The 24926-nt window shown below is 42.6% G+C and overlaps 2 protein-coding genes and 1 non-coding gene across 6 annotated transcripts; 1 reads left to right on the top strand and 2 right to left on the bottom strand.

Annotated features, from left to right (window-relative positions):
* Positions 1 to 6536: 6536 nt before the first annotated feature.
* On the bottom strand, positions 6537 to 9460 carry dusp23b (dual specificity phosphatase 23b). 2 transcript variants are annotated; one of them, XM_056767664.1, is made up of 3 exons: positions 8952 to 9460; positions 6973 to 7259; positions 6537 to 6856 (listed from the first exon to the last, which is right to left on the bottom strand). In XM_056767664.1, the coding sequence occupies exons 2-3, from the start codon at positions 7240 to 7242 to the stop codon at positions 6668 to 6670; spliced, it is 459 nt and encodes a 152-aa protein (XP_056623642.1). In that variant the 5' UTR covers positions 7243 to 7259; positions 8952 to 9460; the 3' UTR covers positions 6537 to 6667. The 2 variants fall into 2 exon arrangements, with proteins under 2 accessions (XP_056623642.1, XP_056623641.1); XM_056767663.1 differs by lacking the exon at positions 8952 to 9460 and adding an exon at positions 7807 to 8001.
* Positions 9461 to 9930: 470 nt separating this feature from the next.
* Positions 9931 to 10013, top strand: trnal-cag (transfer RNA leucine (anticodon CAG)). The gene has a single exon. It is a non-coding gene; the product is annotated as a tRNA-Leu (tRNA).
* A 794-nt stretch (positions 10014 to 10807) lies between these two features.
* On the bottom strand, positions 10808 to 24697 carry LOC130437333 (transcriptional-regulating factor 1). 3 transcript variants are annotated; one of them, XM_056768681.1, is made up of 15 exons: positions 24495 to 24697; positions 19966 to 21413; positions 19849 to 19892; positions 19608 to 19755; positions 18139 to 18324; positions 15932 to 16211; positions 15760 to 15814; positions 14894 to 15030; positions 14700 to 14803; positions 14554 to 14623; positions 14277 to 14365; positions 14029 to 14142; positions 12270 to 12362; positions 11307 to 11488; positions 10808 to 11222 (listed from the first exon to the last, which is right to left on the bottom strand). In XM_056768681.1, exons 2-15 carry the CDS (start codon positions 21232 to 21234, stop codon positions 10949 to 10951), a joined length of 3045 nt encoding a protein of 1014 aa, XP_056624659.1. In that variant the 5' UTR covers positions 21235 to 21413; positions 24495 to 24697; the 3' UTR covers positions 10808 to 10948. The 3 variants fall into 3 exon arrangements, with proteins under 3 accessions (XP_056624659.1, XP_056624660.1, XP_056624661.1); XM_056768682.1 differs by lacking the exon at positions 24495 to 24697 and adding an exon at positions 23196 to 23398; XM_056768683.1 differs by lacking the exon at positions 12270 to 12362.
* Between the last annotated feature and the right edge of the window lie 229 nt (positions 24698 to 24926).

The raw sequence follows: 24926 nt of genomic DNA, 5'->3' as shown, positions 1-24926 counted from the left end.
CTCCTGTTCTATAATTTTTTTTAGAGATGAGAAAAACATAATCTTCAATTTACGTTCTTCAATCTTTATTCACAAAGTGAATGTGTTCTATATCCTACAAAACTGTCACAATTTAAAGGTAATCTTTGGAGAATATAGAAAGGGCGCCCTCTAGCGGACCAACCAAAACACTTCAAGGCACAGCAAGGCATGAGAAAACGTCTCGGTTACATGTGTAACCTCGGTTCCCTTCAGTCGGTCTCTCGACGTTGTGTTGAGAGACGACTGGGGTTTGATCTTGAGAACCTATCATCTCCGAGAGGAATTTCTAAACGCCAATAGGATTGGCGAATGGCCCGCCCACGCCAGTCTCCGCCCCGTACATACGGGTATAAAAGGAAGATGGCGGCGGTCATTCACTTACCTTTGTGCTGAGGAACCTGAGAGAGTGTCTCTCGTCACTGCAGCGGGTCGGCGCAGTGGTGTGGCATGAAGACACAACGTCTCGTTCCCTCCATCAGGGAACCGAGGTTACACATGTAACCGAGACGTTCCCCTTCAGTCGGTCTCTCGACGTTGTGTTGAGAGACGACTGGGGAAGAATCTACACACGCCACGGCACTACGCCGCATTACGACCTCTAGCGGGGCGACAGTGACTGGCCCTGCGAGTCAAGACTGAGCGCTACCGCGAGATGTAATCCTCCAGTGGATTCAGTATCAGACATACGAAGAAGCTACTACTGACGGTCATCACGGAAGGTGGCGTTACCCCTGTAACGAGGTCCCTTCCGGGCCGCACTGGGAAAAAAACACTACTCCTCTCTTGAAGAGTGTGTTGCGGAGCCCACATCCTGCCACGTGGGGAGGTACATGTGGAGGTATAAGGCATGGTCTACCCATAGGGAGAGCGCATGCCGGAAGTGTCAACCCAATTCCGGGGACAGTAAACCCGGTGGAGAGCCACCGGTGGGGAGGTCACCAATTCGCCAGAGGGGAATACGTGAAATCTTCATACGGGACTACCTATAAGGGAGTCACTACGTATGGGGCACTAGTCCAAGTATAGGGGTTCGCCTAAATAGGGGTAACTCTACCAGTACTGGACCTGGTTCCAACAGATCGCTCCGCCCGATCTATTACCAATGCTGTGCTTAGTGATGGATGGAATGCCTATGCTTCACCCTAATGGGGGAATTGCAGGGAGGCAGTTAGCGCACGTTACTCACCTGAAGAGGGGAGAAGGCGCTTTCGCAGGCGTACGTCCGGGCCAGATGCCGAGCCCCTATCCCAGCAGGACACGGGCTGACACCTGTTCCACTCGGAGGTCGTAGAACCTCACGAAGGTACTGGACGTAGCCCAACCCGCAGCTCTACAGATGTCTGCCAGGGTGGCACCCTGGGCCAACGCCCACGAGGAGGCCATACTCCGAGTGGAGTGTGCTCTCACTGCAAGCGGGCATGGTTGGCCCGTGGACTGGTACGCCAAGGAAATGGCATCCACAATCCAGTGTGCCAGCCGCTGTTTGGAGACAGCTCTCCCCTGATGCTGTCTTCCAAAACAAACAAAGAGCTGCTCAGAACTCCTAAAGTTCTGTGTGCGGTCAATGTAGAGGCGCAGAGCGCGTACAGGACACAACACATGAGAGGTCGGGTCTTCCTCCCCGGAGGGGAGCGCCTGCAAGGTCACCACCTGATCCCGGAAGGGAGTGGTGGGGACCTTGGGCACGTAACCTGGTCTGGGTCTCAGGACAACGTGAGAGTTACCAGTTCCAAATTCTAGGCATCCCGGGGACACGGAAAGGCCCTGTAGGTCCCCAACCCTCTTGATGGATGCGAGCGCCGTCAGGAGTGCTGTCTTCATCGTAAGATGAGGAAGAGAGGCATCTCCGAGGGGCTCAAACGGGGCCATAGCCAGGCCCTGTAGGACCACATTAAGATCCCAAGAGGGTACAGAGCGCGGTCGAGGTGGATTCACCCTCCTCGCACCCTTAAGGAACCTGATGATCAGGTCGTGCCGACCAAGAGACTTACCCTCCACGAGATCGTGATGAGCGGCAATAGCGGCTACATACACTTTCAAGGTGGATGGGGAGAGGTTACTCTCTAGTCTCTGCTGTAAGAAGGCCAGCACTGACCCGATCAGGCAATTCCGCGGGTTCTCTCCAAGGGAGGAACACCAAGACGAGAAGAGACGCCACTTATAGGCGTACAAACGCCGCGTGGTGGGGGCTCTAGCCTGCATGACCGTCTCTTGGACTGCCAGAGGCAAGCCACTTAAACTCTCCTCGTCCCGTCCAGGGACCAGGCATGGAGATTCCAGAGGCCCGGATTGGGGTGCCAAACCGTGCCCTTCCCCTGCGAAAGAAGGTCCTTCGAGAGGGGAATCGGCCAGGGGGGAGCTATCATCAGAGATATGAGGTCTGGGAACCAAGGCTGGTTGGGCCAGTACGGCGCAACTAACAGGACTTGGTGCTCCTCTACCCTGACCTTGCACAGGCACTTGCACAGGCACTTGCACAGACCTTGCACTGTGCAAGGAGGCTCACTGGGGGGAAGGCGTACTTCCTCTTGTCTCGCGGCCAGCTGTGCGCTAAGGCGTCCGTGCCGAGGGAGCCCTCGGTCAGGGAGAACCAAAGCGGGCAATGGGTGGAGTCCGGGGAGGCAAACAGGTCTACCTGTGCCCGCCCGAACCGCTCCCATAAGAGCTGGACTACGCTGGGATGGAGTCGCCATTCTCCACGGGGAGTCCTCTGACGAGAGAGCGCATCGGCTGTCTGATTCAGGTTCCCCGGGATGTATGTGGCTCGCAGGGATTTGGTCACCTGCTGACTCCATTGGAGGAGGCGTCGGGCTAGTTGCGACATCTGCCGTGAGCGTATGCCGCCTGATGGTTGATGTACGCCACGGCAGACGTGCTGTCCGACCGGACTAGCACGTGTCTGTCTTGCACTAGGGGCCGTAGCCTCCTCAGTGCTAGATGAACTGCCAGCAACTCTAGGCAATTTATGTGCCATCTCAGTCGGGGGCCCGTCCACCGCCCTGCTACTGCGTGCCCGTTGCACACTGCCCCCCATCCCTGCAGGGAAGCGTCTGTCGTAACTACGACGCGCCTCGAAACCTGTCCGAGCGGAACCCCCGCTCGTAAGAAGGACAACTTTGCCCAAGGGATGAGGGTACAACGGCACCGGGGCGTGATCGTGATCCGCCTGGTGCCGCGGTGCCACGCCGTCCTCGGAACCCGACTCTGAAGCCAGTGCTGTAGCGGTCGCATGTGCATCAACCCGAGCGGGATTACCCCGGCTGAGGATGCCATGTGCCCCAGGAGCCTCTGAAATAGTTTCAGTGGGACCGTTGTGGCCTGCCTGACCTGTGTCAGGCAGCGAAGCACCGACTGTGCACGCTCGGTAGTGAGCTGCGCCGACATGCGGACAGAGTCTAGTTCCACCCCGAGATATGAGATGCTCTGCGCTGGGGAGAGCTTGCTCTTCTCTCGGTTGACCTGGAGGCCCAAACGGTCTAGGTGCTCGAGCACAAGATCCCTTTGCGTACTCAACACATCTCGCGAGTGTGCCAAAATAAGCCAGTCGTCGAGATAGTTGAGTATACGCACGCCCTGTTCCCTGAGGGGAGCTAGGGCGGCCTCGGCGAGTTTCGAAAAAACCCGCGGAGACAGGGCCAGACCGAAGGGCAGGACCCTGTACTGATACGCCTTCCCCTCGAACGCGAACCGTAGAAACGGTCGGTGTCGAGGAAGAATGGAGACGTGAAAGTACGCGTCCTTCAGGTCGATTGCCACGAACCAATCTTGGTGTCGAACTGACTCCAAGATGCGCTTCTGAGTCAGCATCCGGAACGGTAGCTTGTGCAGGTACCTGTTCAGGATGCGTAGATCCAGAATAGGGCGCAGCCCTCCTCCTTTTTTGGGGACGATGAAGTACGGGCTGTAGAACCCAGAGGACATCTCGGTTATGGGGACGGGCTCGATCGCACGTTTCGCCAGCAGGGCGGCGACCTCTCTCCGAAGCACGGGGGCATTCTCTCCTCGTACTGAGGAGAACAGAATGCCCCGGAATTTCGGGGGGCGCTTAGCGAACTGGATCGCATAACCGAGACGGATCATTCGATCCAACCACCGTGAAGGGCTGGTATGCGTCTGCCACGCAGCCAAGAACCTTGCCAACGGTGTTAGAGGAATGATCTCCTTCACCGTCCCTGGAAGAGGTGGTTCGGTGGGTGGCAGAGCGGTCACCTCGCACCGGGACGGATCCCTGGGAGGTTGACGGCTCTGCGGACTTACCTGTCTGATGGCGCTGGACGACGCAACGTCGCATGGAGGTTGAAGTCGTCCGCGCCGTCCACCCTCGCCACTGCGCGCCGAAGGGTGCTGTGGGAGAGAAAAACCCAGGGAGAACAACTCTCTTAACGAGGAAGTGGGCGCCGGGCCCTGAAAAGGGCCCGGACTTTGTGGAGACGCGACAGGCAGCGCCTCGTACCGACTCGGCGATGGTATGGCCGACGTCGGGCCCGATGTTTCCCCTGGGTTCATCCCGTCAGGGCCGCTGGGAGTCCTTTGCGGGTCGCTGGCGGGGTTTCGCTCTCCTCCGCGTGGGTCTGCGTCTCGGGTGGGCCGTCCTAGGGGAGGGCACCGGAACCGGTGGGGCCACAGCAGAGGGGCGGGGCTGTTGGGAAGCAGGCTGCGCTCGGGAACGTGACGACCGATGGGTGGTCATGCCGCGGCGGGGCAAAATCTGTTGAATCGCCTCCGTCTGCTTCTGTACCGCGGAGAACTGCTGTGCCACGTTCTCCACGGTGTCACCGAACAGCCCTGCTTGCGAGATGGGGGCATCCAGAAGGCGGGCCTTCTGTGCCTCACCCATCTGCGCAAGGTTCAACCACAGATGCCTCTCTTGGGCCACCATAGAGGACATCGACCGACCTAATGCGCCTGCCGTGGCCTTCGTCGCTCGCAGCGCGAGGTCGGTGGCAGCACGCAACTCACTCATGCGAGTGGGGTCGGGCTTCCCTTCATCCAAATCCTTCAGGACTTTAGCCTGAAAGACCTGGAGAATCGCCATGGCGTGGAGGGCGGAGGCGGCCTGTCCAGCGGCGTTATAAGCTTTCGACACCAGGGTCGAAGAGAGCTTACACGCCCTAGACGGGAGTCTAGGTCGACCCCTCCAGGTGGCAGCCGTCTGCGGGCAGAGGTGCACCGCTACAGCACGCTCCACCTGGGGGATGTCGACGTAGCCTCGGGCCGCCCCGCCATCCAGGGAAGTCACAGCCGCCGAGCCCACGAGTGTAGAACGCGCCGAGAAAGGTGCATTCCACGACCTCGTGAGCTCCTCATGCACTTCCGGGAAGAACGGCACCGGGGTGGTTCGCGGTTTTTGGCCGCGACCCGTACCCAGGTACCATTCATCAAGCCGCGAGCGTTTCGGGGAGGGCGGGTTAACGCACTGCAACCCGATGCTCACGGCTGCCCGGGCAAGCATGGCCGACATCTCCGGGTCGGTCCCATCACGAGCTCTACCGCCCGTGGACAGGAGCTCGGAGAGATCGTCCCCGTCTGATGCCAGTAGGCAGCTGTCCGATGCCGCGACAGAGATTTCGTCATCATCCCTCTTGCGAGTCTGCCCGCTATGGAACGGTCTACCGCCGTCCATCGGGGACGCACCAGGTGAGCGAACTGGGGTATGGGCGGTTCGCCGAGCCGGAGCTGGCGAAGCGACATCCATAGCAGTCCCCATATCACCCCCGCTGCTCGTCGAGGCGGTCGACTTCGCCGAAGCGGCAGCCGAACTCGCCTGAGAAGCGAGCGGGTTGGCGGCAACAGTTCCGAAAAACGTCGCCAGCCGTGACCGCAACACCTTGATAGACATGTCCTCGCAGATAGGACATGTCGTATCACTGAAACCTGCTTCAGCATGCTTGACGCCCAAACATGTGACGCAGGTTTCATGGCCGTCTGACTCGGGAATGAGTCTGCCGCACCCAAGGACACAGCTGCGAGACATGCTCAGCAGTTGGGAAATTTGCTCTTTTAGAATAAGGCTCTGTGGGAATTTGCCGGAAAGTCGAAGGGAAGACCGTCACACCAGGGGATCCGCTGCTTCCACGTCGCGCCGGCAGGAGAAGAAAGACTCTCTCGAAGAAATAAGTTTGACACATGTAGTGCAAACAGTTCCGAAGAACAAAAGGTAAGTGAATGACCGCCGCCATCTTCCTTTTATACCCGTATGTACGGGGCGGAGACTGGCGTGGGCGGGCCATTCGCCAATCCTATTGGCGTTTAGAAATTCCTCTCGGAGATGATAGGTTCTCAAGATCAAACCCCAGTCGTCTCTCAACACAACGTCGAGAGACCGACTGAAGGGGAACGGCCTTTCACAAATCTGAAGATGAACAAGCAGCAACCTAAAGAGCTTCTTAAATATGACGTGCTGAAGTTACAGTGAAAAAACACTAAAAAAGAGTGAGCGATCATGACATTTGCAGTAAAACTATTGTTATACAGACAGTAATCAATACTTAAAACAAAAAGTCCTCAAACTGCAGTAACTTCAGACAATGTTGAATCTTAATTTAATGAGAAACAAAAGGTTACATAGTTTATAAATATATATTACCGCTTTACAGTACATTATTTATAAACATTATGAAATGAACCTTTAAGAAACGTATTATTTTTACACTTTATTTTGCTGGTAAAACTGCACCACTGTTTGTTCTTGTTCTCTGGTCTCGATGGATCCTCGTCGAATGCTTCGGATCTCATTAATAGCATCAATCCCACTAATTTTCCTGCTTTTCACGAGGTAGCAGGCGAGCATCGTCCCCGTCCTGCCTAAACCATGCATACAGTGCACTGCGACCCCCTGCCACAGCACATTCACACAACAAACTGTTTTTCTAGCTTCCCCCAAGATAATAAGATGTTTTTTATTAATGCAGCATAAAACGATATGTATTTAAAAGCAAAGATGGTATTCACCTGTCCTTTTGCATTGGCCTCCTCCACTACGCACAAGAATCTCTTAATCTGATCAAACGTAGGGGCGCAGAAGTCGTGTATTTTGATATGGTGAAGGGTCAGATCTGGACAGGTGTCGTGATATGGAGGTTTGCGCTCGCTCAGGATCACAAGGTGCTTGATGCCGTTGTTCAGCAGGTACTGATAGTGAGCGGTCATCCTGGGCATCGCCAATCCTGCCACTTTACCAGCATCCACCCACGAGAAGTTTGGGGGCGGTGCCGAGGCCATGAGTTTCAATGACTTCTCTGTAACAATAAAATGTCACAGCTTGAATAATAAACTTGTAAGGAAACCATGACATTACCCTGTTGAAAAAAACAGCACATGCTGGTTAGGTAGGTTTTCAAGCATGGCAGCTGGTTTGTGCTAGTTTAAGCTGGTCCTAAATCAGCTCAGGACCATCTTAAACCAGCACAAACCACCTAACATGCTTCAAAACCTACCTAACCAGCATATGCTGTTTTTTCAACAAGTTTACATTTCACTCAACTATGTAAATAATATTGTATTGTAAAAAAAGGACAGTTAATAATGACATTTATATTCATAACATTGAATAGAATCGTATTTATAAGATGAAATATCTATATATGTGGACTGGGGACGAATAAAAAATTATTTTCATTTTCAGAAGTTATTTTCGATGTCGCTTTATAGTTCAGTGGGGTGATTTTCATCAGATCGAACGCTTATAAATACACTAGACGCTTTCCAAACGCGTTCTCTTAATATATGCATTTCATCTATATGTCAATATATTAACTTAACGAAAAACGGAAATGTAATACATACTGAAATAGCACGTTTGTCGAACTGTTGAAAAATCGGCGTCAGACATATACAGTAAATAAATGTTCGTGCTAGAATGTGACCGGGTCGCCGCATGAGGGCGCTTTGGTCCGTTGCTTCGATGCGTCAACGGCGCCGCCATGTTGGCAAGGGCATGAGTGCCGCCATAAACAGAGACAAATAAACAGAGACGCATATGATAAATAAGATTTCTGCACAAAACGCTCAATAACGTTTACTGTACACGTTTCAGATGTTTTCAATACTTAAATGCTTATGACAAAATATGCATTCCCTCAGTAAAATAGTAAACGGAGACAGACGTCTTTTTTATTCACGAAGATCGTACAGAATTAAAATCGGTTGATAAATGTAAAAGTTATTGTTGTATTATCCAGAAGGAACACAACATATAAGTTTACTTGTTCACTTATATGTGGATTTAGGACAGTTTGCCCTCCCCAATATGGCGGCGTCATTGACGTACACTTTAGATGCCAATGCGGAATCCATCGAAAAGGCCACTCCCAACCACGTGGAGTGAACCTGAGATCGGATGTCTAGTGAGAAGACATCCAAACGTCGAGACCAGGATAGTAAGGCAACAAAACAAGATGTGAATGTATACTTTTTCACATATGACAGTGGGCTTCTTAATCAGTTCTCCTGCATATGTATATCATACACAGTGTTGCGGAGAGAACTCATCACAAATGAATTGAAATGGCAAATCTGGTATTAAAATATACAATTTACCCACATTCGGTACCCCCCCTCATTAATGTGTGTAATTACGAGCAGCAATATTGATCAAGTTTGGGCTCAACGACAACCGTTCAGAAATCGCTTCCTGAACGCATCGATTGTTTGTAGTGTCCCTACATTCGTATATCTCAATTATGACAATAATGTAATTTCCCATAATCTAAATTACACTCAGACATAACTGACAGGACTGAAGAGAGCAGGAATGATCGCGTTTATTACAGTTTTGAGCTCCTTCATAATGCTTCACATAAGTTCAGGTTTTTCGCGTGAGGACGCGCAAAGAGTTTTTTTTGACGTACTATCGTGTTAGAGGTTACAAAATAAGTAGAAATAGCTTTTAGTTGTATTATTTACTGTTAATATAAAATGCATGTAAATACCTGACGAATTATTTCTGCGACGACAGCGTTCTCTGTGACGCAGGATTTATACTTCATTCAGAATATGAAGAGATTGGTTCCAAAGTGAGAAAAAAAATCATTTTTTTTATTGTGTGCATTCCAATCAAACTCATGTTGGTTTGTTTTGATTTAAGACTATGTCTACACCGGATGCGACAAGAGACAATAAAACGCATTAGAACCATTTAAAAAAAAAATTTTTTAGACCAAACCGGAATCCCATTATGCTAGATTCACACCAAAGGCGACCAATCGTGTTCACGCTCTATATTACTCGCGGGAAACTTTAGTTGTTTTCGCGTTAGTGACGCGATCGAAATATTTTCCACCTTAGCGGAAGAAAGATTGACGCGCACCCTTAAAGATAAACTCTTGCCGCGAGTTCGCGTCTCTACGCGTCTTTGGATTGACTTGGTATGTAATTCACTAGCGAAACACGCTTAATTCGCGTTTGGTGTGAACCCGGTGTTAGAACAAGCGGCATGTTGCGTCGCATCGCGCCGAATCCGTTGTAGACACGGTGTAAGCCAAAATAACAAAAAAAATACAATTAACTGACACAATAAAACATGATAACATATCAAAATAAAAGCATGGTTTCATTTTGGAACCAAACTCTTCATGTTATAAGCTTATCATTTACAGTTTCACTTGTTTTTGACTGTCTCTTTACATTTGTTCTCACAATAGGGATGGATTCACGCAGAGATAATAATATAAAAAATGTCAACAACAATATTAGCCTAACCATAGTGATAAAAATAATAGAATACCACTAACGTTACTAATAATAATAACAACACTCTTAAAAAAGATGTGCTAATTATTAACACATATCTGTGTCATGGAATTGTGATTTATTGTAACACATTGTGTGTCATTTTCTGTTTATTTTGAAAAATAACAACACAGAATGAATATATGGGTAAAATAACTAGCTGCCATCGTGTATAATTGTGTCAGGATGGCCGAGCGGTCTAAGGCGCTGCGTTCAGGTCGCAGTCTCCTCTGGAGGCGTGGGTTCGAATCCCACTTCTGACAAATTTTACATGTTGTCTTTATGTAGCCTAAATAAATGTATTTTGTTACTGTATTAATATCAAACGTTTTGGGTCTTCGGTCATGAAACCTAATCGTCAACTCTGAGAGTGTCTTTGCTAAAGAAAGTTTGTAGTTCATTAAAATCCATCAACAGAAATGTGCCACATGGTCAGATAATTAGCAGTTGTAAGCATATAGGTAGTTTAAAATAAACAGTTCAAATAGAGTTTGTTATCCTCTATTAAAATACTAAAGATATACTCCTAAAATACATACATCTATGGGAAAAAATTAAGAGACCATTCTAAATGTTCATTTAATCTGCATTTCTAGATGCACTGTGGTTATACAGTCCAGTGTCTGTTGAATTTCAACATGCTCAAACCTCATGAGGGACTATTTCATCAAATAAAAATTATGAAAGCATAACAAAATGCATGAAACTGTGATAAAAATCCAGATTATCACATTAAAAAAATACACATTCCGAAATACATGTAGAAATATAACTGTTGTGTTGATTCAAAGTGAGGATGAAACTTGTTTTCTTTGCAGTATTTGAGGTCTGAAAAAATACAGAGCATCTTTTCTGTTATTTTCACCTTTTATCTTCTGCAAATAGAAACAATCTTTTTGTAAGAAAGGAACAAAAATGGTAATTGTACCTCAAATTTAATAGTAAATAAATCATTTGAAACGGTCTCTTCATTTTTTCCGCGCCTGCATACACGTTATGCTATAGTGCAACTTTAGGTCATTATTAAGGCACAGTGCAAGACATTAGTGCACAAATGTGTTGAACTTGTAGGTTTATTTAAAATAAAATGTTTGTACAATATACAAGATTTCATAAGAGATTTAAACATCAAAAGGTTTTTCAGTATATCAATGGTACACAAGTCTGTTATGTGTGTAAATCTGTGTCATCTCGAGGACTAACTCGGAACAAAGTCCAACTGACTTTGCAGGGCCGTCTTTAGAGAGTAATCCTGCATAGACTCCACGTCATTTAAAGAGAATGTGTTTGCATCTGTGACACTGTCAGCGGAATAAAGACTTGTGGGTTGTTTTAGTTGCGTAACAGGACAGACGGATGACGCCATCCCATTATTTTGCTCGGGGACCCGGGGAAACTGCCACAAATGTGTGTCGTCTTGCTGTCGGTGTGTCTTCATGTGGGCATTTCGACTCTTGACCTTAAAAAACACCCTGTGAAATAAGGCACGGAATGAATCAGATTACCACCGCTATGAATCATAACTGTTTTAAGATGTTTCTGATTCGGAGTCTTACTTTCCGCACTCCGTGCAGGGAAATACAACAGCCAAATCCGTATCTCCACTGGTGGTGCTGTTGGAAGGCGAACTTCGTACGGAAGCAGAACCCAAAGGAGTCAGCGTGGATGTTCTGTGTTCTGCTGGAGAGCTACAGAGTAGGCCAGGATTGTTCTGGTTCCACGTTTTTCCGTTTGTTTGCTTTGAGAGAAAAGAATGAAAAAAGAACAGTTTATCGTATAAACACAAATTATTATTATTGTGTATAAACACAAAACCATCAAGACATGTCTCAAAATATCTTCTTTGTGTCATATACAGATTTTGAACCAGATGAGGATGAATATATGATTACAGGATTTTTATTTTTAGATGAATTATCGCGTTAAGCATCGTTGCAGATTATTTAAAATGATCTTGTGTAGGCAGATTTACTTCTAAATAATCCCAAATGAACTATCAGCTACTATATATGGTCATCAAAAAGGAGGTGTAAATGCCCCTTTGTTGCCAGGGCGATGCATATGCTAAAGTATCATGTACTATTGATGTCATCGCACATTGCAGTGAGGTAGCTTGAGTGTGTTGGGTGGTTGCTAGGTTACACCAATGTTTAATTCTTAAGGATGTCTTTAATGTCTAAACCCTTCCTCTATTGTGAGGAACTTTTATTATTCTGTTGTTGCTACTGTCGATTAAGTTTTTGTTATGTCAAGTTAATCCAAATGTAGTTTTTTAATTGAATAATTAAACACGATTCTTGCCATGGACATACACATTTAGTGTAAAATATATTAAAAGTGATACACCCACAAACAAAATTAACACCAAACTTGAAAATTGATGCACATGATGGCACACAAATCCTCGAGTTCTTCAAATATTTCACACAATTGCAGAGGCAGTTTAGTGTGTACATACTACTAAGTGACAGGAAATGAAAAAAATGGCTGAGACGTTTCAGTACTTGACATATACTCACAGATACTTCACAGACAAACAGAGATGTGTGGGAGTTGTCTGTGCTCTTGGTTTCTCTATCTGTTCCTGTGGTGAGGTTTACGGTCCAGTCACCCTAATTCATGTAACATACACACATAACAGTCGGTCACGAAAATGAATGCCCAAAGATAGAGTTATCTAATCTCAGTATTTAGATAAATAGATGTTAGATTTTAAAACAGGACATTAAATGCAAAGGAATGAGTCCGTAGGCCGTGTAACTGCAGGTAAATGTCTCTTGGGTATAGCGAAGGCGTTTTTATGAAAAATAAGTCATTGTGGGTTAAAAAAATGAAATCATGACATCTCATTCAGTTCAACATGCATAAATAACAGATTTAAAATGGTTGTGTTTGACAATACCACAGAACAATATATACTTTTTTGCTCTATGTGGTTTACTGCCTTTATTTTTGTATAATATTGCAACATGTTATTGCTACATTTTGTTGAATTTACTTTAAATTTCAAATGTTGACCAAAAATGGGAGCTTATAAAAAACAAAAACATTTATTTATTTTTCGATGTGGCCAATTCATATTACTTCAATCCAATCGTATGTTTTAGTACAATGTGCTTTCGCATCATTTGATAGACGGGGTTTTCATTAATGCTTTTTAGTTTTTTTGCCGAGTAAAAAACATTGAATTTTTTCTGTGGTCTGCATATTTTAAATATTTTAATATTTAAAAAATAAGTTAGAGACATTAATTAATTGTGTATTCGAAAAGGTGAAGAAATACAGTAATACTAATAATTGCCATAAGACTACATGTTAATCTCACACTAAATTCTAAAAGGAAAAACTGAAATCAAGCCTATATTAGGAAGAAATCTTGACTTGCATTTTGTGCAATTCCGTGAAAATGTCAACCTCACCGCGAAGAAATGTTTTTACTATGCTAACAGCACATTTGCACAACAACAACAGTTGAAGGTTCAAATTCCCACCTGAGGTCTCTTCTTAAGATTTTATATTTCATTTTTAGTGCATATTTTTCATAGTCAGATAAGTGCCTTTTTCAGCATTGCCACATTCATAAAGGTACATATTCCTCATAAATGGGCAGATGAAAATTAATTTATTAAAAAAATATTTTTTTATTAATATTTTGTGGTTTTTCAAAAGCCATAATTGCTTCAGGTTTGTGCATTTTGCGTGTTTATTTACTCAATACAAAATAAAAAACTTGTGCATAGACTGATATTTTTCTGATATTTACACTCTATCAACAAGGGTTTAGTAAAATATAAACGGATGGTTCGATATATTCATAAAAAATACATTCTCTGAGCATTTTTATGTTACGTCCCTTACACAAAATTATGACATTATTTCTATGACACTTCAGAACATTTTCCCTATCTAAACTTCTTTTTATTTTTAAGATGTTTCCTTTGATGTTAAAGTGAGACAGAAGTAGTTTAGTACAGCTGTTTGAAATAAAAAGTCAGTACAACAGATACTATCATAATTTATAAATACTAGAAATTAAATAATACAGAATGTTTGGTTTCCAGTAAAATTCAGCTTAATTCTGGTTGTGAGAATTTGGGTAAATGTGCTTGGATGTCATAAAAAAACAGTGTAAAAAGATAACAATGGCACTACCAATAAGTTCATTATCTACCAATTGTTTTTACATTTTAAAATTGTATTGAAATGTGACCCAAATCCCATATAGACTTAGCAAAATATCAGTAAAATCAGTGAATTAAAAACAAGGCTGTAACTCACCGGCTGGTCGTGAACGGGTGTAATCAAAGCTGAACTAATTCTTGTACCCAAACGCGACTGTTTTTTACATGTGTAGTAGTACTCGACACACTGAGCCACAGTCTTCGTCTTGACCTAAAAACAAACAAACAAAAAGATTCTCACAGTTATCAAACTACAGGGTCACACGTTAACTGACACTTTTTTTGTTCAAGTGAATAAAAAGATTGTATGAAAAACAATCACGTAAATAAATGGTTTAAACGCACCACTTTCTGAATGAGATAGAAGTCCTTGTTATGTGTTAAAAGTGCTTTATTCAGAAGTCGCTTCTCTTGAGGACTCCACGTATCAGAACCTGGTTCAGACGGGGAGAAAGAGGATTCATTGTAATCTACTTTATTATTTTATGTGCTTTCTGATTTCTTTATACTTCCCCAGGAAGAAATTCATAAAGTTGACTTCATCATTTGCATTTATATAAAGAGCCTGGCTATTTTTAACTACACGGTCTTAGGAAAAGTGACCGTACGGTCAGTCTCACACCTCCGTAATGATAGTCTGGTTTAGGGCCGGATGTGTTTCTCCAGGATAAGAGAAGTTTCTCAAGGGTGTTCTGAAACAATGAAAATTACGATAGTTTTTAGAGAATAATTTTGAGAGACTGAAATGTTGTAATAAACCATACTAACCATTAGATCCCCTCTGCACTCAAAAAGACAATGTAGGACATATTCAGTGTTTGTTCCCCCTCCCGGCAGGACACTAGAACAAGCCATTTTTAACAGGTTGTCCACTGAGATGTGAAAAAAAAGTAGATTTTGTAAATGAATGAACTGATTTCTTTAGCACTGTACGTTATCTATATGAAATCCACGGAGGTTACCTTTCTGCTGGTTATCAGGGGTGTCCAGGTTATTGATGGGCATCCACAGGAGAAATGCATTATGGGTATCCTCCTCTATGAGGGACTGACTGATTTCTGGGATTTTGGCTTGAAATTCTTCACCGATATTAATGTGACTGCGATTAAAGGATAATACAATTACTGTGCGGTAGTGTAAAACTTTGAATAACTACAGTAATAATTGAAAGTAACAAAGTCGAATAATATGAAGTTGAATGGGATATTTCACAGCCAATACAAAATTTATCCAACGGAAACTAGACATTAACGTCAATAGAGCTGTTAATATGGATATTTCTCTTGGACAAACGCATCGATCCGCTTCAGAAGACCTGTGTGAACCTCAGAGCCGCGTCGAGCAGATCGATGGATACACTTGTTGGAGCTTCAAAAAGTCAACACCCGTTCATTCACATTCTACCGCTTGGAAGTAAAATGACACGTGGTATTATAACATCTGCTGCATTATTCTTCAAGAAGGAAGTCATATTCAGACAGGATGCCTTGAGGGTTGAGTGAAACATGGGGAAATTGTTTTTGAAGTTGTTTTTGTTTCAGTTGAAATTGAAGTTTTGCCTGTGAAATATCCCTTTAATATAAATAGACTATGAGACTGCTGGCTCTCATGGGAACTTGAACTATGAAGAATGAGATCATACAAGTTTACCACCTCATAAAAAGTTATGATTTGCCATGAGATCCTGTTGAACAATTTGATCATTTGTTCAGATTTCTGTCCTTCATGGACGTTGATTTCGTAAAATAACCACACAGAAATTCCTTGGCAACCGCACCAAAACATAAAACACACATTGCATGAATTAAAAAACTGATCAAAAACTTACGGTGTTACATTTATGACTTTCTTGCCTGAAGTTAGAGCACACTTGTCTGGATCACCTGTTGGTGATAGATGCATAAGAACCTTCCATTGTTCGACAATAATGCAACGGCACTTAAAATTCAGTCAAGCAAATATTTGACAACTGTTATAGTTCAATAAACGTTGACACTTGCTTGTTGAACAGTGGAGCGCAGTAGAGTCAGACTCTGTTCCGGCGCACACAGCACTGAAAAGACCCGAGCCCGGGCGGACAGGACTGAGCATGGGCGGTGGGGTGTACGGTACATCATCCCCCCTGCTGCCGGGTGTCCTCAGCAGACTTCTGAAGAGAACCGCTCCTCTGGACGCCTGGACGGTGCCGGGTGGAGGAATCATCAGAGGGACCAAACACTGACGGTATCTCTGTTTACCATGTTTAGATCCACATTCTCCATCTGAGACAGTCCTCTTTATCTACAATCACATAAACAACTGTTATAAATGGTAATTTATACTTCTATATACTGTGTGTCTATATGTGTATGTACAGTATATACATATTAGAAATATATGTATATAAATTGTATTTATTTATTTGAACTTATTCAGCTGAGCTGCCAATACGTGGCCTGCATCGAAATTTAACATTTGATTGTTTTTTACTTTTAGAGCGTTAAAGAGATCATTTACTCACCCTCAAGTTTTTCTATACCTCTATGCATTTCTTTGTTCTGCTAAACACAATTGAAGATATTTGTAAGAAAGTCAGTAACCAAACAGTTCTCATCCCCCATTGACTCCCATAGTATTTATTTTCCCTACTTTGACAGTAAATGGGGAATGACATTTGTTTGGTTACTGTCATTCTTTCAAATATCTTCCTTTGTGTTTAGCAGAAATGTATACAGGTTTGTAACAGCTGGAGGGTAAGTAAATGGTGACAGAATTTACATTTTTGGGTGAACTATCCCTTTAAGTACCACTGGATTTACCTTTCTTAGGTGGTGTTGCAAAAAGTTGGTTGTTGATGACAGTTGGTTACTAGTCACAGACCGGCCAGAACAAAATGAATATGATGGCGAGGAAAAGCAAGGACATCTTCGCGTGTATAACGTTAGATGGATGACATCGCAATAGTGCGAGCACGATTTCTCTCACAAACTCTCGTTGCTGTAATGTCACTGTGTCGATCCTTGTATGCAGCGCAGCTTGAAGTCAAACATGACAGGGGCTTAACGTATCAGGGAATCAAATGCACTTACAGACGACCCACTCAGTAAGCCAATGTGGGCCAAATGCTTTCGCCCTGTTTACACAAAAACGCTACTGTGGAGTTTTCAAACTAAAACGGGGTTTGCAGCGTTTCCAAAAGTCTCAATTTTTGGGGGTCGTAAACTCCGGGGTAGTGTAAACGTCAGGCATAACCATAGCATGCATTTTTAAAGAAAAATGCACTGCTATAAACCCAGTATTAATTCCCTTCTAAAAATTCAGTGATATATTTAGTTTTTATTCATTTAATAAAATAAAATGTTGTCAATTCTTTAACAAAATATATGTACAAAAAGTTAAGGTTTTGGAAATAAATCTGTAATTTGAATTTCATTTAGGCTTTTTAAAGGGGTCATAGGGTGCGAATATGTGTTTTTATGTGTCTTTGGTGTGTTAAAAGTTGCCCATGCGTGTATCAGACACGTTAAATTGCAAAACTGAAAGTGTCAGAACACAAGATGCATTCTATCTAAAAACCAATGCTCACTCAGACCTGCCTGAAAAGTCTTGTGTAAGGGGGTCTGATTTGACTAAGACCGCCCAGATGTATACGCAAGTAAGGAAGTGTACCTGTCAGTACAATTGAAGAGGAACCTGATGTTCTAAATATGGTAAGAGGCGTTACATTTCAGTCACACGTTTGCAGTATTCCACCAATCACTACACACTGGTTAACTGGTAAATCATAGCACGCCTCGCATTTCAGAGCGATGAGCTTTGCTAAAATATCTGGTCGTTTCAGAGAGGCGTGGCAAAGAGGAGATACAAACATGCACGAAAATACAGCTTTTTTAACCTTAAATCATGTACACACATTGCATTACATCTATAACAAATGATGATATTTGTTATTAACGTGTCATATGACCCCTTTAAAAAAATTATCAACTTTTTGTGTAGTATTATATTGTGTGTCTAGTATTGTGCATTGTTCATTGAATCATGAGCTTGATTTATTGTCACAAGTATTTTTAGGCTTCTCGGAGTTTATCATGTCAAATTTAAGGTGTTCCAAAAGTAGCATACAGTACAGATGACTTTGAAAACTAGATTCACACCAAATGTCACAAAACCCCAATTTATTTTTTAACATCAGCTAAAAATACCTCTATGAATGTCAAACACTCACACAGGAAGGCTGGTTTCGCACAGGTGGGAGGGGCGACTGTGGGCTCCGGTCGCCATCTTTCTGATGACACTGAGGACCGAGGGGAAGTTTGGAGGGGGTCTGGTAATTCTTCACAGGAACTGACACAGGTAAGATGATTGGGTTGCTTTGAAAAACATCACCCGACAGATGGAGCTGTCCCTCTTTCTGTTTAAACAAAATTATAAGTTTATAATGGGAATAGTTTTGTCATTATGTTGATAAATGTTCTTCCATGGAACAGATAGTATATGGTGAAAAAGTAGATGATATTTATTTTATTTAAATCTTGTTTTGGGGTCTTTTGTCCTACTGTCCTTTCAAATCACCCTTGTTTTAAAAAAGCAAAATGCTGATGTGAACAACTTCAGCAATTTTTGGCCGATTTCAAATCCCTTATTTCTGGCTAAAATATTAGAGGGTGTTGTTGCATCTCAATTATACAATCATCATTTGGCTGTTAACAACCTGTTTGAACCATATCAGTCTGGGTTTCGAATACTGCATAGCACGGAGATGGCACTTGTAAAGTTACTAATGACCTGTAATTGGCATCTGACTCGGGGTATGTTTCAATCCTAGTTTTCTGAACCTAAGTTGAGCATTTGATACCGTTGATCACACGTTATCAATTTGTTGACTTGAATCAGTCTTCGGGGTGGCACTGGATTGGTTCAGACCTTACATTACCGATCGTAGTCATTTTGTTTTTATCGATGGCCTTAGATCAGCAGTTGGTCCTGTCACTGCTGGTGTCCCTCAGGGCTCGATACTTGGTCCTTTGCTTTTTAGCATTTATATTTTTCTTATGGTCAATTATTAAGGTCTCTTGGGCTTCATTTTCATTTTTACGCAGATTAACTTCCACTCAATCCCAGGTCAAGATGTTATCGTTCCCTATCTTTTAGACTGCATTTCAGGAGTTAGGATGTGGATGTCTGACAATTTTTTGTGATTGAATTGCTCCAAAACAGAATTCATGCTACTTGGCTCTCCCCATCACTTATGTAACGGCGGTTCTGTAGATGGAGTTGCTCTTGAGTTTCAAAGTAAATAAAAAAATCTGGCTACTCAGTATTTGTCCGAGCTTTTAACACCAACTCGTACCTTGCGTTCTTCCTAGATTGGTCCAAATTGTGAAATTCGCACCCGGTCGACATCAGGGAACCAAACTCATCTTAAAACGTTTTATTTTAGTCCGGCTTTTAATTTAGTTTTGATTTCTAGTGTAATATAATTATGTAGTCATGTAATATTTGTAAGTCGCTTTGGATAAAAGCGTCTGCCAAATGAGTAAATGTAAATGTAAATATTTACGCTGATTTATATTGTTGTGTTTGTTGTGTTATCTAGCGCTTTGAGAAAGCAACTTCTAAAGGCACTTTATAAAATACATTTATTATTATTATCACTATTATTATGAAGAATGTTCTACAGAAGGTGGCTGGTACCGCTTTAAGAGACGCGGAGTTTGTCCGAAATCCTCCGTGGGATCGCATGTGTCCATTCAGGGCTGGAAGACTTTTGAATTCCCTCTGACAGACGGTGCATTTCATTCGAGCCTGCGACCCTTCCGCTCTCGCCGGCCCATTTTCTGCCCTGACGCCAAACACAGATTCATAAATAAATGAACTTGAAATGAGAGCAACATTATATAAACACATATCATAGGTAATTCAGGTCATGTCATACCTGTAATGTATAATGGTTTCACTCTGAATATCTGGTGAAGATGCCTGCGAGAACAAAGACATTTATGAAAACCCCATCCTGCACAATCCCAATGAAATAAAGTGAAAGACAAAATACCTGTGACCACTGCGATGCATGCGAGGGCAGATGTGGAAATGTATTAGATTGTGAAACTCCTGAACTCTTGTTTGAAAAATGAGGAAGGCAGATATCTTCACTTCTTTTTGTGTTGAAGTTAAAGCTAGATCGGGTGTCGTCTTTAGGATTTGAAAACACGGGTGTGTTGGGTGCAGAGTGTTTGTCGTACGACTGCAAATGGCCGTCGTGAAACACATCGCTTTGCTTTACAGGTATGGGCTGAACGTGCCCTTGAGATTGCTGGTGCTGGTAGATGCCGCTCGGATGAGAAAACGGATGAATATATTGCTGGTCTTGGTAGTGAGGTGAATGAAGACTCAAACTGTGACCACCCTGGAAGTTTTGCTGGTCTCTGAAGTCTTGCCTGTAGGTTGGAGATCGAGTGGATTCGTGGACCTCCTGACAGTCCAGGTGAGTTTTATGCGCAAACGTTGCTCTGGGTTGTAAATGGTGCTGTTGTTGTTGGTTTATGTTGATGGGGAACGGCGGTAGATGACTTTGATAGGCGTGCTGGTGAAGCCATGGGCTCTGTGGCTTATGAAGACCTCGGGTAGCCTGTGAGTCTGCGTGAGTCTGTTTGTGTTGCTGGCATCCGTATTGAAAATGCTGAGGGGTTTGATAAAGACCGTGCAGTGGGTTTTGATCTGATAAGTGAAACTCGTCCATTGTTTGCGTTTGACCCTGAAAAGCCATCGGATTAAAAACAGGAGACCCCAAAGATTGTCTTTCAGACCCCTCGGTGTACGTGTCGCTTTGCCGTAACGTCAAACCCCTGGAAATGTGATTATCTCCTGAGGTTTTATCAACAGTCCTGTTGTCGTTGTCTTCAAAGAGAAGATGAATGTTCTTGGAGGGGAATGCCTTGGAGAACGAGTCCAACCTTTGAGGAAGAACAGCTCCGCAGCCGTCTTTGGAGGAATCGTTCTGACACATGATGTTGAAAGGGTGTATACGGGACACGCCGCCGCTCTCGGACGGTTCGTCCTGAGAAGACCCCCATGACGATCCCCTTCCATACTGATTGTAATCCCATGTCCCAGCACTGTTTGGCATGTCGAGCAATGGAGAAAGCTCATTTCCAGGAGTGATGGGAGATGCCAAATGCTCGTGATTGAGGCACGGAGACATCGGAGACGAGTGAAGTACGTTAGGTACACTGTAGTGAGGTGCAGTCGGGCTATGCTGGAACAAATAGTTCCCATTGGTGTGGTTAGTAAACTGACTGGACTCGTAAATATTTTCTGTCATTTCTGAAAGATTAACAGCCACTTTTCTCGCTGTTGTTATAATAAAGAATTGGGGGAATGTGGTTACATGATGGTTCAGATGTTACCATGAAATTGATCTAACTTGAAAATGAAACCGTTTTGATTGATTGAATGGGCTTTCATTGTTTGGATGAACTCTTCTCACAGCTTGAATAACTCCTAAAAAAGAGAAAGAAGAGAGTATAAAGGCTTGTCAATTCACCAAATACTTAAAATTATGTTTGTTTTTGAGATTACTTGTTTAGGTTACAATATACATTAGGTATCAAATATAATTTCGACTTAATTAAATATTCAGTTTTTCTTTGGATCGATGTCCAGAAAATAAAGTAAATCCTGGTGTCATGTTGAATTGCCTGTAATGTTGTTGTTTCTTTGAAAAACGTGGAATCATATCTGAGATGAAATCATTCTCCCCTTTATTCAAACAAGAATCTGACAATTTAGCAAACCAAAAATATCTTCTTCTTTAGGACACAGTAGGTACAGTAAAGTCGCACCATGACTCAGTTTGAGGTTTCCTCTGCTATTCATCTGCATATGAAGTTTAGACACCATCTTATAACGTCCTGTCACATGATCTGCTTAGAACATAGGATGCTTATTTGATCTCAATCTCTCTTCATTTTTTATTTTTGAAAACTATGGTGGTGTCCGTTTTGAGTATATCGAGTACATTTTACTTTGATGTGAAAAGTCCTTAATTTTTTGGGACACCTTATTTTACGACTGTACGATTTTTTATATCTCTAACTGGACATCTAACAAAAAAATTCCCTTTAGAAACGCTGTGCACGTATGACTGTGGCTCATCATGAGACACAGATGTTGAGTTTGTTTTCAAGGTGTGAAAACAGATCATTGGTTTAGCTCTGAATCAGATTAACACAGCACACGAGTGTCAAAAGCTCAAGGGCCCGTTGTGGTTTTCAAAGTTTCCATCTTCACTTTTTAGTCTGTGTTGTGTGCGTGTGAACTTGACAGACTTTGACCGGTTACTGGAACAACACAAATGTAAAGTTTAAAGTAAACTGAGTTCGGACAAACAAGATTTAAAAATAAAAAAGGAAACATGTAAAATGAAAAAGTAGTTTTTTTTTTTATTTGTAGCGTATTGCATGTTTTCTTTCATGTTGACATTATGATGTGCTACGGTGTGACAGTTTTGGTATATTTTGAGGACATTTGTTAACTTTAGGGGTAATAATATAAACAGGCATTGTGTGTTTAGATTGTTTAAGTGGAATGCAAAAATTCATAATGAATTATTATTAGGCCTATTGTTATATGGTCAACGGGTTTTTAAACCTGGACGAGTTTATCAGCTGTATTTACAGTCACCCTTGCATTAACAATAATAAAAAAACAGCCGTATTCAAGTTTATGGAGTATTATGTATTTCCATCATATAAGTGTGTTTGCTTGCATAAGATTAAAACATGCATGACATTGCTAACAGATTTCGGTTAACATTTTGTGTTTGGACATCTTTGCTTTCATTAAGAAAATTTTGCCCGCTTCAAACTTCATCATCTTTTAATGAGGTACACCCGCCTCACAGTTCCCAAACTGTACTGTACATTTGCGTTTGCATGGTAATGTGTGTATTCAATTATAATTTATTGAATTGATTCGTCTCTTATGAATGTTATCAACTGAATGCAAGATTTCTTTGAAAAGTTTCCTGACATAAAGAATTCAAATCTTTCAACAGCAGCCCCATCGATGCGGTCAGTTGACGCAAGTCCAGAATTATTTAAATGATCACATTTAACCATCACTATTAAGAGCTAAATGTTTCTCAGCGATGATAAGAATCAAGCTCCTAAAGTTAAGATAAAGTTACAACATCCAAACTATCATCTGTAGAAAAAAGAGCAGCTCCGCCATAAATGTATTTGTGTCATATTAACCTCTCGCAGATAGTGATAAAGGTCTTACCTCTCTTATCTGTCTTATTTAGTAAAGGTTGCCTCCTCAAAATGACCATTGAAGAGCATCGCAGCATCGCATCTCGACCAAATCATAACAAACACATATGAGCCAAACGGACGTCTAAACACATCAGAAGTTAATAACTTAAAGTGTTCGTGAAATGGGAAGTCGGTTTGGTTAAAAGTGCTGACTAAGGAATTCTGCTTGTGTCCTCTTATAGCAATAGCGATGTATGAAGTCCTGACAGGGTTCAATATAGTTCAGGAAATGTCGTATTTCTCTTTAAGCTCTTGTACTTCCTGAGGATTAACCACAGGCTATTTTCTAACATGCTTTTATTCCTCTTTATCCTTCTATAGTGCATAAAATTGAATCAGTGGTTTATTTTTTAAAGGTAAATGTGCCACTCAGCGCATTACAACCAATATAATCAGAAGGTAAAGAATGAGTTTGTGATGAACGCATACCGGCACAGATTTGATGTGTTTAACAGTTTCAAAATGAATGTTATTCAATTACGTGTGGTATATGACTAAATACGCTATTATTTAGTCAGAATGTTCCTATCGACCTACTTGAAATTATACAAAGTAAACAGAAACAATTCAACACAAAGTCAGAATGTCATGAGGTCAGGTTAGTTTTAAGTGTGCTTCGCGGGAATCACACACACACAGTTTGTGTTTTTCCTGTTTGGTTTGTGTTATTTAAAACAGTAGACGCAGATTATCGCTTTCAAAAATGTTAAATAAGACAAAAAGTTTATTAATTATTATTTAGTAATCTTTTGAAGAGGCCTTTATGAAAACCTCAAACATCTTCATTTTATCTGATCAAGTTGCACCTGTTAACTGAAACCTTCCATCTGAAACACCATTGCTGCATTTTAAGAGGTTAAAAGTAGAAACCGTAAAACAAAAAACTAAAGTAGAATATAACTCACTATAGTATTAATATGTGTTGTTTTACTACTATACTGAAACACTTCAGTAGGCTAAATACTGTTGTATGATCCTTAATATAGAATAGCCTATACAGTAATATAGTGTGTTTTTTCATGTGGGCATAAAATTTTTACCTTTTTTTGCATAAATCATTGATAGAATCATATTTTATAGGAAAAGGGAAGTGTATATAAAGCTATGTATTAATAAAATGGTGCGCCTAAGAATTCTCAAAACAAGCTACATTCGCGAGCATCATTCACTACAATCTTAAAAAGCCGTTTTAAAAGTTTTGTGGCTTGATAAACCCTACAAAATTAAATGAAGTCCATTTAACAACCCGTTTTAGTAAAACACATACCGACACATCATTGGAAAGTGAAACGAGATCTCTGTGCAAACAGCGAAGTCCGTCTCGCATCTCTCATCTGACGGACACGGGAGTCACATGAACGCGCACTGCCAGCAGCATCTCCCGTAACTTTTTTCTTCCCAAACACCAGATGAGCTTTCGCGACTTTAATCCATCGTGTGTTAAAGTGTGACAGGTCTGCAGTGAACATACGCTGGTGCCCTCTACTGTAAACACACATACACACACACTTCCGCATCAGCAACATCCCATAAATATAGTTTCACTTTGACTCACGCACACTTTATCTGATTCTAACACGCATTGACACTTTTATTATCGACTTCTGTCACTAATGTTTCCTTTTCGGTCGCATCATCAGAAGTTGCTTTTTAAACGTGATACAATGTTTCAATATTCTCACCTTCATTAAAGGTTTAT

The sequence above is a fragment of the Triplophysa dalaica genome, chromosome 15 (genome assembly GCF_015846415.1).
Source record: "Triplophysa dalaica isolate WHDGS20190420 chromosome 15, ASM1584641v1, whole genome shotgun sequence".
Classification (NCBI taxonomy): domain Eukaryota; kingdom Metazoa; phylum Chordata; class Actinopteri; order Cypriniformes; family Nemacheilidae; genus Triplophysa; species Triplophysa dalaica.
This window is presented reverse-complemented; position numbering and strand designations above follow the sequence as displayed.